General features: G+C 40.3%; 1 protein-coding gene and 1 long non-coding RNA gene across 24 annotated transcripts in view; one reads left to right on the forward strand and one right to left on the reverse strand.

Annotated features, from left to right (window-relative positions):
* Positions 1-14250, reverse strand: part of LOC6505477 (calcium/calmodulin-dependent protein kinase type II alpha chain) — a 99166-nt gene that overhangs the window by 43135 nt on the left and 41781 nt on the right. For 10 of the 23 annotated variants that reach the window (XR_004311360.2, XR_006507840.1, XR_006507844.1 and 7 more), the window contains exons 10-11: positions 6131-6223; positions 4953-5009 (exon numbers count right to left, since the gene is read on the reverse strand). Coding sequence is in view for 16 of the 23 variants with exons in the window: in XM_014904425.3 (XP_014759911.1) it covers positions 4953-5009; positions 6131-6223 (150 nt within the window). In the remaining 7 variants the exon portion in view is untranslated. Of the gene's footprint in view, positions 1-4946; positions 5010-6130; positions 6224-14250 lie in introns of all 23 variants that reach the window. The other 13 variants (XM_014904421.3, XM_014904424.3, XM_032455891.2 and 10 more) reach the window with 2 other exon arrangements.
* Positions 473-3699, forward strand: LOC123257737. The gene is made up of 3 exons (XR_006507847.1): positions 473-562; positions 648-867; positions 3625-3699. It is a non-coding gene; the product is annotated as an uncharacterized LOC123257737 (long non-coding RNA).

Raw genomic sequence — 14250 nt, forward strand, 5'->3', positions numbered from 1 at the left:
GTCTCTAAAATGTCTAAATTTTCAATTTGCAAACCGGTTTTTGCTGGAAACCTAACGGTACTTTCTAAAAATAGAATCAAAAGCATGAACACGTGTTCATTTCAACAGCGCATCGCAGCTCTGATGCAATATTTCGATGCAAAGCGCACTTCAAATTGTGCTGGTAACTAATCAAGTTTATAAATTTTTATTATATAAAATGGATTTTGAAGCCCAAGGTATTTATTTTAATTTATGAAATTAATTTATACTAATTTGATATGAAATTAATAAAAACTAACTTGATATGTGAAACCCTTTTGTTTGTACCTTTTTTGAGTGTCTTAATGTGTTTACCTAAAGTTTTAGTTGTGTTCCTTTATTTTTTATCTTTGTTATAGTTTTAAGATTTTAAAATCGTTAAAGTTAGGTGCGGAAAGTTGCGGATGTATTTGTAATCGCTAATATGCTAACATGACATCTTATTTTTTTAAGGTCAAATTTTTCCAGCGCGCCGCAGCGGAGCTCTTGTGCACAGCTGTGTCGTCTTTTGTGTCTCTGTGATTGTCTACCGCTTTTATTTGTAAGTTAATTACTTTTACATCAAATTCTAATTATTTTTCCGTTTTATTTATAATTTTTGTTTGCATTCTCCAACAAATTTCAAGAAGTAGCCATTCAATAATTTGGAAGAATCCGCGGCCCTCATCAACGCGTTACTGCAGGGCAGGTGGTTTTCAGTTCAAAAAAGAGACAACTGAACTGTCAATTGGAAAGGAAAAATACTTCAGGAAAAAAATACACCAACTCAAGCCTACAGAATTTTGGATGTATAATAAAAAGATAATGGTTGAGCATAGTTTACAATTAACTATGGTAGATGGAAAGGTATGTAACGCTTTAAGTGAGTCATCCTCTTTAAAATGTTTTTTATATGTGGAGCAAATCCAAAAGAGATGAATGATTTGGATAAATGTTTAAAGAAAGAAGGGAACAAAGAATATTTCGAATTCGGTTTATCGCCACTTCATGCGAAAATACGTTTTTTCGAATATTTTCTACATCTTTCCTATAAGTCCGTTATAAAAATTTGGCAAGCTAGATGTCCGGAGAAAAAGTTGAAAGTTTTAGACCAAAAGCTTAAAATTCAAGCGGCTTTTCGGGAAAAAATGGGAATAATGGTAGACAAGCCCAGAGACGGAGGTAGAGGATCGTCCAACGATGGAAATGTGGCAAGGAAATTTTTTTCAAATCCCAAATTGGCTGCTTTCCTATGACAGCCATTGATTTAGTCATCCGATTCTAATAAAATTGGCTAAGCATATGTAAAACTACACCAATCTTATAGACTGAGAGTTTAGATAACATATCTTTAAAAATAAAGAATTTTTCAGACTAAATTTGTATTTTTAACCGAGCAGCTATATCATATAGACGCACGATATGGCCAATTTATATAAAATATATTTGTAATAGTTCTTTATAATTTTGGGGAAAATTTTGTAACAATACAACAACTAGAAGTATTTATGGCCGCGGCTCCATACAAGCCACTGTGCGATTGAGGTATACAGGAACAGGTCATGAAAATATGAGACGGTCCAACAGCTATTTTTAAAGCGATAAACTCGATTTCAAACGGATTCGGGAAAGAGATTAGTTCAGCTGAGAATTTATTATTAACAGCAATGAGGACACCACCACCGAAAGATGGCCTATCCATTCGAAACACAGTGTACTTTGGAACAAAAATTTAATTTATAAAAATTTACTAGATTTCGGAAGTGGGTTGTACAGGGATTCGTGGACGTTCCAGCAGGACCATGCGCGAATTCACATGGAAAGAGTCACCAAAGAATTTTTTTATACCAAAACAAGAAAGGAAAGCTAACTTCGGGCGGAGCCAAAGTTGATATACCCTTGCAGTTGAGTCGCAGTCCGCTCGGTGGCGCCACGCATCTTATATTATATTATGGCGGATCGTATATGGTCGGCTGATCCTTATGAAATTTGGCATATTGAATTATTTTGCCCAAAGAGTAATCTGTACCAAGTCCCATCTTTCTTACTTAAAAAACACCAAAGTTATGCCAATTCCGATCGTTCTATGACAGCTATAGGATATAGTCGGCCGATCCTTATGAAATTTTAAGATATTTTGGTCAAATATAACATGTGTGGAAAGTCCCAACCCTCTAACTTAAAAAACACCAAATTTATGGCATTTCCGATCAATCAGTTATATGGCAGCTATAGGATATAGTCGACCGATCCCGGCCGTTCCGACTTATATACTACCTGCAAGGAAAACACGGATGTGTGCAAAGTTTCAACTTGATAGCTCCAAAACTGAGAGACTAGTTTGCGTAGAAACCGACAGACAGACAGACAGACGGACAGACGGACATGCTTATATCGACTCAGGAGGTGATCCTGATTAAGAATATATATACTTTATAGGGTCGGAGATGTCTCCTTCCTTCCCAGTCCGCTACGTGGCGATACGCATTTTATATTATTAGATAAATAGCGGATCGTATATAGACGTTCGATCCTTATGAAATTTTGCATATCGAATTATTTTTCCCAAAGAGAAATCCATTAAAACTCCCATCCTTCTAACTTGAAAAACATCCATGTTATGGCATTTCCGATCAATCAGTTATATGGCAGCTATAGGATATATAGTCGACCGATCCCGGCCGTTCCGACTTATATACTGCCTGCAGAGGAAAGAATGGTGTGTGCAAAGTTTCAACTCGATAGCTTTAAAACTGAAAGGACAGACAGACAAACGGACATGCTCATATCGACTCAGGAGGTGATCCTGATCAAGAATATATATACTTTATAGGGTCGGAGATGTCTCCTTCACTACGTTGCACACTTTTGACCAAAATTATAATACCCTCTGCAAGGGTATAAAAATTGCGGCAATTACAACGCCATTTCCGGCAGTCCCGCTGAAAAAAGGTGTCTCCGCGTTGTCAGCAGAATTTCTTTCAGAATTATTCGAAATAAAAATAAAAAAAAAAAGTGATTTAGTAAAAACAATACTTTATCTAATGAATGAGGGGAAAAAAAATTTGATTTTTGGCAGACCTTTTTATAAAATAATTCGAATTTTTGTAAATAGTTGTAATTAAAAAAAAATCTCTCGGTTAATAGCTAGTAAATGATATCTCGAAGACCTGGGTAAAATTTCTTTAGGATCGGTTGAGTAGTTTGCGAGAAAACTTGTCAACTGACTTTGAAAACATGGTTTGGAGAAAAACGCGTTTAAATATTTGCGCTCTGCATATACTTGACCACAAGCGTCCATCATTTCAAGTCTGTATATCCGAAACTATTAGTATTCACTAATGTGCCAATAACTTCGAAAATATTTGTATGTATATAGACTTTTGTATGTGTATTTTTGAATGTAGACTGTATACTTTTTTCCGTCAAATCTGGCTTTTTATAAAGGCAATTTGCCAGAAAAATTTAAAAACGGGGAGCAGCGGGAATTCTGGTTTTTTATTTTTGATATATGATTTTTTTTTTCGATTTTTTTGCGTATGATATTTTGCGTAGTATATTTTTAAGATTACTTTTATAAATACTTAAATATACCAAACATCGGACTCTGTTTACTTTGAATAGATCGAGCAAGCAACGCGTCAACCTAACAGAAACGTTAAAAACAATTTAAGAATGCCAAAAGGCTATAAAGAAAGTTCGGGATGCGGGGCTCAAAGCGAAGAGTTCAAGGCTTGGGCTCGTAGAGACGACCCCGACGAAAGGCGAGTTTTGTGCAATTACTGCAAATGCACAATTACCGCGAAAATTTCCGATTTACGCGCCCTTGCCGAGACAAAATTCTTCAGGCGGATTTTAACAATCCAACAAATTATATTTTGTGACTTTGCCTATTGTGACTATTGAAAAAGCAAAAAAATTCGATTTTAAAAAATCGTAACTGTATATAACCCCATAAGCTGGACACTTACGTGCAGAAGCCAGACTTGATGAAGCCTTCCAATAAGTGGCGGCAAGAGGGAATGTCAAATACAAAGAGGACATCTAACCTTGAAAGACAGCGAAATTACCATAGTGAACACCGACGCTGATACCCTTCAAGACCAAGACTTGAAAAGCCGTTAACTGCGCTAAAAGCATTAACATATAGAGGAAGCTTGGAATGTCTTTTCCAAGAAAATAGGAAATAAGCAATCAACAGAAAATTTCGTGGAGTGCGTCCCAGCTTAACTCACAAAAGCTGGTGCTAATCCTAGTCTGGATCATCAAAATCTTCAGATTGATATTCCGCATGTGTATCGTTGGGTATCATGGGTATTGATTTATACACACGACGGGAAAACCCACGCACTGCTCCCCCAAGGACAGACCAATTAGTCATTCTTTCTTCCTTTCAAAACTATGGAGAGGCTTAAAAGGAGGCTTTAGAGAGGCAAAAAGGCGCTAAAGGACACAAAATATGGGCTAATATCGACGGCGCGTTTAAAAATATCCTTCGAAGATAGCTTTACTTTATTGTTTTTATCTATTTAAATTTTTTTAGAAACATATGTCTTAAACGTCAACAAAAAAACAGAAAAAAAATTTTTGTTATCCTATTTCATATTTAAAAATTTTTCTTTACTGCATCTGCTCAATTAGAATATTCCGATTAGAAGATTCGTTATTATGTATACCTATATTGCATTATTTGGTCATCTATTGATATTCGTTATGAACTGACCTAGAATACCGTTGCAAAAGTATTAATTATAAAAAGTCATGCAATTTCACATGCAATTGTGGACTGATTATATTGTAAACAATTTTATTTGTAGTAATAAAAAAAAATTGGTTTGGATTCTAAGTAGCACAAATCGACCCTTTCTTATAAATAAAATAAAATACTATGATAGGTACCATGCATGAAAACATGGCAAGAATGTCCGTCATAATTTAATGCTTACATTTACCTTCTGGCTCTTTTGATATGACTGTGGTACTGCGATCCACGATTGCTTTTTTATCTTCTAGGAAATATGAAAATACGAATAAATTTCTTATTTCACTTTTCCAAATCTCCGTATTAAATAATCAGATAAAATTAAAATGAATGTGTTTCTAAAATAAAAAAAACAGGCTTTTGCGGAATATTTTTCTGAATAATTTTTTTTTAAATAACTCATCCTTAAATTTACCTGTTTATTATACGGAATATTTATGTTAAAAAAATGTATATGTGTATTTATTATAGTCTAAGATTCCGACTGTAACTGTGGGTACATACCTCAAAAAAAATCATTGTGGTTTTAAAGATTAAATTGGCAATAATTTAACATTTGTGTATTTATTTTCTTTTTAATTGATAAATTTTAAAAATGATATAAATTATGATTTATATATATTTATATTTTGTTAATTTTTAATTTAGTTAATTATTTCATTATTTTCTTTAATAACGCAAGAGTGTAAGTGTTTTATATTAAAATGTTATTAATTTAGTCGTGCCCGGAGTAAAAAAGCCCAAACACAATTTTTACCAATAAAAGTACAACAAAAAATTCTAAAAACTCCTAAAAAAAAATATTTTTAATTTCAACAATACAAAAAAAAACTATTCCAAAAACTATCAATTCGCCAATATTGTATAACATATAAAAGAGTTAAAAAAACAAACAACGCCAATTAACGCCTTCAGATAAAAAAAATTTTTACCATGCATATAATTGGAATGAAAACATAATAAACATTGCCGGTGCCGATATTTATTATAAATTTACTTGGACAAAAAATAACAGACCGAGTATAATTTGAACAAAAGATTTTCTTTAAAATTAGCTTTCTATCGTTTGTTTATTAACCTCTTATTTTTACCTTTAGGACATATACACATAAAAAATGTTTGATATTCATGAAAGAAATCGACGTACTTAATAAATTAATCGATAAATATCGATATTTATAAAAAATAGTTCTATACTTATCTAAAAATATTTTAACCTAATATGGTGCTACTTTTTAGCTGTAGTTTTTAATGTTTCCTAACATACTTAACTACTGTTAATTACTTACATAAAAAAATATACAAATATACATACAATACTAATATACTAATATAAATTTTGTCATTTGGATCAGAAAGTATATATACCTTTTATGTCATCATCTTCTAGAGTTGTGCTAGAAGAGTCGGTTGACTCTTTGACTTGAGACCCGTCACCTTTTTTGGTGATCATGCTTCTACCTAAAAATAAATAACTAGTTAAAAATATATTTATGACAATTAAAATCCTAAGAAGAAATGAAGACATCATTGGAAAATATCATACCGCCGCTTTTGGACGTGTTTTTAATCACTCTGAGTATTTTCCAAAAAATTATTTGTGATTAACTATTTCTATAGCACGACCATAACTTCTTAGCCAGCGATGCCCAAAATCATATCTCCTTTGCCCAGAAATGTATCTGCCCGATCTCTGCTCGCTCACCAACAGTGTACCAACTGTTGTGGAAATAATAGAACTTCGAATTTTACCATATCGATTGCCCTCTCAGTGTAATCAGAGGGAGAGCGATATTGCCATCGTAAACCAAAGATTCCTTCAGTTTATAGTAGGAAAAATATTTGATGAGATGTTGGTCGGTGAAGACTATTTTTACTTTGTTCTGCTTACAAAGGGAAACAAGACCGAGGCAAAGCTTCTAACAAAATCGGAAGAGCCCTTCAGAGCTGTTGCGAAACACTTTAGGAATATTAGAGGCACCGGCCACGTAAGAAATTAAAAAACATCAAGTTACCGAATCCATGAAGAATGGTTTACGTAGTGGAACGAGGTTGAAAAAGGATCCCAATATTTTGGAGACCAATCTCACAGACTTAGTGGACAAATGTGCTAACCCCATTGAAGAAATCATTTTTCAACAAGATGGAGATCCGAAGCACACGCCTAAAATCGAAGGACATTGGCTAAGAAATCGAAAATTTCCGATTATGGCAGCTTAGACCAGCTTAGAACCCGGATTTGAATCCGAATGAAAATCTATAGAATCTGCTAAAAAAAAAACATCTGGCAAAGTACGATATTGCACCGAAGGACTCTATGGAAATGTGGGTCAGGATAGAAACAGCATGGAAAAATGTTTCAAAGGAAATGTTGCAGAACTTGGTTGAAAGTATGCCTAGGCGAATTAAAAGTATCATTAAAGCTAAGGGTCTGTGGACAAAGTACCAATATTTGGGATAAACCACGAAAAAGTAAAATCGTGCAAAAGTTGATACATTTCCTTTTTTATACAAAAAATAATATAAAATATAAACTTATTATTAAAATTTTTGATTTTTTATGTATAGTAGAAATAAATAAATTATTGGCAAAAAGAAATTATAGCGATTAATAAATTTTTACCACTTTTATAACACTTTGAACTCAGAAATGACAAACATGTATTCACATGTGCTCGCCACTGCAGACGAACTTAACAAAAATTATTATGCAATTCAATAGCAACAAAGGATTGCAACGGGTATTAAAAGGTAATGTACCATGGATACCCAAAGCCAAAAAAATGTATCGACGTTTTCCAAGCGTTTACGAATTGAAAGGCACAATGTAAAAAACTCAAATTAACAATAAAGGCACGCAGTCTTTCTCCACAACGCGATCCTTAAACCCAATGGACATATAGCTCTCAGATGTGGGTAATGAAATTAGGAGCAACGTAGACATCATCCAGCGGGCTCAAACAGATTGCGGCAATTGATTAAGAAAGCCATCAATAAAACAATTAGATTCAATCAACTCAATTAAACAGGTTTGAGATTTGATATTTAATTTTTAGTTTCTGAATAAATATAACGATATCTGAATGAGTAAAACGATTTTTTTTGCATCAGCTAAAAGCTTTGTTACTGTAGCTATACGATCTTTATTCATTCTTGGTGTTTTGATAAGTGAGAAAAATATGAAAGAACCTAGAGCTCCGTTGCTGCGGAGTCAGAGGATCGGGCAGTTATATATTTGACTGTTATATATTTTGTTCGCTCGTTACGCACGGCAGACATTCCGACTTTGCTGTTTACAGTTCCCATTGCATTCTTGTGCGGTCAGATTTGGCGTACTCGTCGCACTTGGAGTTAGCTATATATCCATTTTTTACTCTTATCCGGCTGAGAAATTAAACACTTCTTGATGGTTTACTGGTTTAGTTTACTGGTTGTGTTCGGATTGCTGGCTGCAGAATAACTGATGCTAAAACAAAGCAAAGCTAACTTCGGGCGAAGCCGAAGTTTATATACCCTTCCAGTTAGGTAGCAGCTTATATTGTCATATATATATCGCATCGTATAAACAAGAAAGGAAAGCTAACTTCGGGCGGAGCCGAAATTGATATACCCTTGCAGTTAAGGCTGTGCCATTTCCTATAGTATGTGGTCTATAGCCACCATATAACTAAAAGGCCGATCCTTATGAAATTTGGCAGAACATATTAGATTGCCTAAAATGGAATCCGTAGAAAGTTTCATCATTCTAGCTTTAAAAACAACAAAGTTATGCCAATTCCGATCGTTCTATGACAGCTATAGGATATAGTCGGCCGATCCCTATGAAATTTTGTACATAAGATATTTGGCAAATATAACATGTGTGGAATCGCTGAATATTTGAAGATGGCTCTGCAGTTGGCAGCATCGGATTTTTTCCCATTTTTATGCAGGGGAAAAATTTTATTCATTTAAGGGGGAAAATCGAAAGTTTTTGTAGAGGCTTGCACAGAGCCCTGGCACAGTATTTTAGCACACAACCGGTACTCCATCGCCGGTACTCCATCGCAGTGGTAAGGCTTGTATGACGCCGCGGCCAAAAATATTTCTAGAAGTGATATCGCAATGAAATTTTGGCTAAAAATCTATAAACATATTCTAAAACACACTGTAAAAAAATCGTATTGTATCTTCCATACAAACGGATAGAGCGACTTTTCATTAAATTATTTTTTTTTTCCAATACTAAATTAAATATTTGACATTTTAATACAAACGTACAAAATTGTAATTCCTAAATAATCCCCATCCATAATCCCTGCCAGAAATTTTAAGTAACAACTGGGGGACGGGCCGACCCCTCAGTTTCAAACAGGCTTATCATGATAAGCGGGCTATGTCATAATGGACGAACCCCTTTTCGCCTTCGAAAACAACAACACAAACAAAAATAGTGGAGAACGGAACTTCCCAAGAAAGTCCGGAAATGGGATCATGGATCCGTCAATCTCCAAGGCAGACAGAGGCCAAAGAGACGCTGGGATGGCGAAGCTCCCCACTGAAGGACAACGTCCGGAGGCGAGCTGCGCCGGTGTAGGGGGGATGCCAAGGCACCAACGCCAAAACGGGGCCCACTATGGGACCACCGAACGGTGTGGGGGGCAAGATCCCAGGGTCGAGCTCCTCTCGCACCGGCGGTATCCCTAAGGAAGGGATATCCCTATCCGATATCCCTAAGGTCCGGCGACTGCTGGCCCCTTGCAGCGGAAGGGCTCCTATAAGGATAGGAGGAGAGCGGCCTTCATTCTGATGAGGGCGGACCCATCGGCGGAATCCAACCCCGATCAGACTGAGATTATTAAGTGGGCGAGGGAAATCCTGCCTGACTTTCAGCCAGCAAAAGCGGGAGTGAGATTGGATCCGAAGAAGCCGACAGGAGTAGGCGACTCTGCCAAAGATAGCGCACAAAGTGCGAAGAGGCAGAGGTCGACTTACGGTGGAGCGCCCCTAGCGAAGAAGAAAAAGGTGCAGACGCAGCAGAGCAACAGATCCTTCGCCGAGGTTACAAAGGGTAGGACCATCATTGGGGTTGTTGACAACAGCTCCAAAGATGGCCTGATCCCCAAGGAGCTTTGGCGGAGGGTGGTGAATGAGCTGCATGGGCACTTCATGGAGGAGATGCTCAAGAGCGGAGGACCTCCACCGGGCTGCGAAGACGCAGGGCGGTACCAGGGTAGCATCAAGGTGATAGCGTGCCAAGATGCGAGGTCTGTACAAGCGCATAATTGCGTCGCTTGGAGAGGTTTACCTAGGAGCCAGTCTGGAGGCGGTGGACTGGGACAAGATCCCCAGCAAACCGAGGGCCCGCGTATGGCTGACAGAGAAGCCGGCGGACCTTGCAACCATACTGGCCATGCTAAAAATGTGCAATCCCACACTCCCTACGGCGGACTGAAGAGTAGCTAAGGTGGAGGAAGCAGTGGGACTAAGAAGGCAGGTTGTCCTCACTTTAAATGAGGAGACTGCGAGGATCCTGGAGGGTGCTGGTAGCCGTATTAAGTACGGGTTCGAGCACTTAGCAGTGAGGATCTATAAGTCGGATGCGAAGAGTAAGTCAGGAGGCATCGACTTGGAGATGGACGCACAAGAGCTAGACTCGGGGGAACCGACCGAAGAGGTCCGCCCAGAAGGAATGTCAGACGTGGAGGAGGACATTCTGGAAGGGTACACCTCAGAGGAGAGTGACCTGGCGAGGGCTCTTGGTGGCGTCGGCATGGAGGAGGACTCATTGCTGGGCTCCGACACCGAGGCTGAGGTTACTGTGGTGGAGAATCTAAAGGATGTCCCTGACATTCCTGCAGATAAACCTCCATCACAGTAAGGTGGCTTCCGCCGCCCTTCTGCTCCATCTTGCAGAGAATGGAGCTGACGTGGCCTTCATCCTAGAACCCTGGATCCATGGAGACAGGATTCTCGGTTTGGAGACGTCGGATTTCAGGCTGTGCACAGCCGATGTAATAAGTAGAAAGAGAGCATGCATACTCGCAAAAAAGAGCCTTAACATTTTCTTGCTACCAAATTTCAGCAATGATCATGTAGCCGCATCGATAGAAGGCCCAGGCGGCCAACTAAGAATATGCTGGGCGTATATGGGTCATGACCACATAGGACCTCCACCGCACTTGCTACTCAGAACTCGCACTTGCTACTCAGGTGGAAGACAGCGAGAAGAAGAAAATCGACCTACTAATAGGATGCGATGCCAATGCTCATCACAGTCAGTGGGGAAGCACTGACACAAATGAGAGGGGTGAGTCAATCTTCGATTTTATCCTCAGCTCTAAGCTTCTAGTGGGTAACAGAGGTTCAGAACCCACCTTCGTCGTCAAGAACTGGAGAGAGGTTCTTGACATTGCATTATTCTCGCACTCCCTGGCTGATGCAATCACCAGCTGGAGAATCCTAGACAAACACTCCTTTTCAGACCACCGCTACATTGAGATAAATTTTGAAAACTTCACAAAACAAGCAGTTCGAAATTCTAGGAAGGCAAACTGGGAGCTCTATGAAAAGATACTACATAGATCCTTAGGTGAACCACCTTCAGCGATTATCGAGACTTACGAGGGGCTCAACGCCATGGTAGATAAGCTTACTGCGACGAGCGCAAAAGCATACCACAGGGCCTGCCCCAAGAGAAGAATAGGTAGCAGCAAATCGAAGAAGCCTCCTTGGTGGACCTCGTCGTTAGCCCTCTTCAAGAAAAATGCACGTAGGGCCTTTAACCACGCGCACCGTACCAACACAGAAGAGGCGTGGGAGGCCTATAAAGCTGAACTCAGGCTGTATAACAAAGAATTGCGAAAGGCAAAGAGGGTTGCCTGGGCCAATTTCTGCACCAATATCCAGGAGACATCAGAGGCCGCCCACCTAAGAAAGATTCTCTCTACTACAGCCCCCATCGTAGGTTATATTAAGAACACAGATGGGCGGTGGACAACCTCAAGCCAGAAATCCCTGGAGACCCTTATCAACGCACACTTCCCGGGTTGCTCATCGGAAGGAACAACCCAGGTGATGCGTAGCCAGGGCCACCAGGGCTCACTCAACTACCTACTTAGTGACAGAAATCTTAAATGGGCAATAGATAGTTTTAAACCCATCAAATCTCCGGCCCAGACGGTATTATACCGGCTCAGTTATCCAGGGCCGGTATTAACCTAAGGAAATGGATCAAGAAAATCTTCAGTACAGTCTTCACTACTGGTATGGTACCAAAGGCGTGGCTGTGCACGAAGGTTGTATTCATACCCAAGGCGAACAAACCATCCCACTGCACCCCTAAGGACTTCAGACCCATAAGTCTTTTACCCTTCCTCCTTAAGACTATGGAAAAACTCTTAAGTCTCCATCTCCAATTAAACATTAACCCAAGTGACATCTCATGCTCTCAGCATGCTTACAAAAGGGGCCGATCAACAGAAACAGCCCTGCACGAAATCACTATGATCGCCGAGCGAGCGATCAACTTTAAGGAATACGCACTTGTTGCTTTTCTGGACATAGAAGGGACCTTCAACAACATCTTGCCGTGCTCAATAATTGATGCACTGACGGGACTTGGAATAGACGACCGATCAGTTCACCTAATACGGCAGATCCTGGTCACCAGGAGTGTCGAAGCTACTCTTGGAGGTTCGACTATTCGAAGATACGTCAAGAGAGGCACCCCGCAAGGAGGTGTACTCTCACCACTACTCTGGAACGTGGCGGTTAACAGCCTACTGCGATCCTTAGAGGGTGGCGGCTGTAAGATCATTTGGTACGCAAACGATGTTGCTATTGCCTTCGTAGGGATATTCCCACAGACGCTATGCGACCTAATGACAGGGAAGCTCGAAGTTCTGTCGTCCAAGACACAGCTCGTGCTTGTTACTAGGAAGTACAAAATACCAAATCCAAGGCTTCCGAAGCTCCTAGGGGAAACACTAGTTCTTAGTGGTAGTGCGAAGTTAGACAGGAAACTGGACTGGATTCAGCTTCCACCGCAGATAGGACTAAGAAAGCGGCAATAGCACTCTATACCTGCCGCACGGCGGTAGACCTAAAATGGGGAATGTCCCCCAAGATAGTCAGATGGTTATACACAGCGATCATCAGACCAATCTTATTTTATGGAGTTGTGGTCTGGTGGCCTGCCCTGGACAGCTCCTTATACAGGGATAGGTTCAGGAAGACGCAGCGCATGGCGGAAGTCTGTATAACAGGCAGTCTACGCACTACGCCTAGCGATGCCCTAGATCTACTACCTTGACTTACCTTGACTTACTAACGGTAGAACTGATGGGGGTAAAGATAGCCACTCTGGTGGCAATAAGACTGCGAGAGGCGAATCTATGGAGCAAGAATAGTTTTGGTCATACCAGACTGGACCTGCATTACTTCATGCCTGAGGGGGGTACGGATTACTGCGTGCCCACCACTAATTACAAAATCATCCCATCGAGGGAGGAATGGGATGCCCGGACACCGGGACCGGAGGACTCCCTTCATATCTACACAGATGCATCAAAACTCAACGGCCAGGTGGGAGGCGGTTACTTTTGTGAGCATTTGAGCCTAAAGGAGTCCTTCAGACTCCCTGACCACTGCAGTGTTTTCCAGGCTGAAGTAGTAGCCATTAGGGAAGCACTGGAATCCCCAGCACTAAGGGTCAATCGGGGTACAATATGCATCTTCTCAGATAGTCAGGCAGCGCTCAAGGCACTTGACGGATTCTCGTCCAACTCCAGGACAGTCAATGATTGTCGCAGATCTCTCAACGAGATGGCTGAACAGCATGACATCTACCTCATTCGGGTTCCCGATCACAGGGATCACGAGGGAAACTGCGCTGCAGATGAACTAGCTAGGGCAGGGACTACCAACCCTCTCCAACCGGAGAAAGAACTTGTAGGCATTCCCTTGGCTACTTTCAGGCTAAAGTGCAGGGAGTTTTTTGACCTGGCAGCCAATAGGAAATGGAGTAATCTCCAGACCTGTAGAACTTCACGTCTGATCTGGCCGACACGCTCTCAGAAAAGATCGGCGAGTCTCATTGCTCTCACCAGACCAGACTGCAGCCTAGCGATTGGGGCAATTACTGGACACTGGCTGAAAGGCGAACACGCGGCCAGGCTTGCAGTCCCCCAATGATTATTGCAGGAGCTGCAGGGATGAAGAGGAGAGAGAATCGGTCACGCACCTCGTATGCCACTGCCCGGTACTCGGTCGCAGCAGACTCAAATACTTCGGGTCCGCAGAACTCTCGGACCTTAACGATCTCTCAGAGAGAAACCCTTGCCCTAGCGGAAGCACAAGGAGCCCTACCGGCTCAAGTGGAAGCGGGGGGTTTTCTATGTCTCCCAAGCATCTCCGCCCTAACCTAACCTAACCTACCTTAATAGCCAGGCGAACACATTGGTATACAACTTAATTGTGGATTTTTGTGGGGTCACTACTAAAACTTT

The sequence above is a fragment of the Drosophila ananassae genome (assembly GCF_017639315.1).
Source record: "Drosophila ananassae strain 14024-0371.13 chromosome 4 unlocalized genomic scaffold, ASM1763931v2 tig00000054, whole genome shotgun sequence".
Lineage (NCBI taxonomy): Eukaryota > Metazoa > Arthropoda > Insecta > Diptera > Drosophilidae > Drosophila > Drosophila ananassae.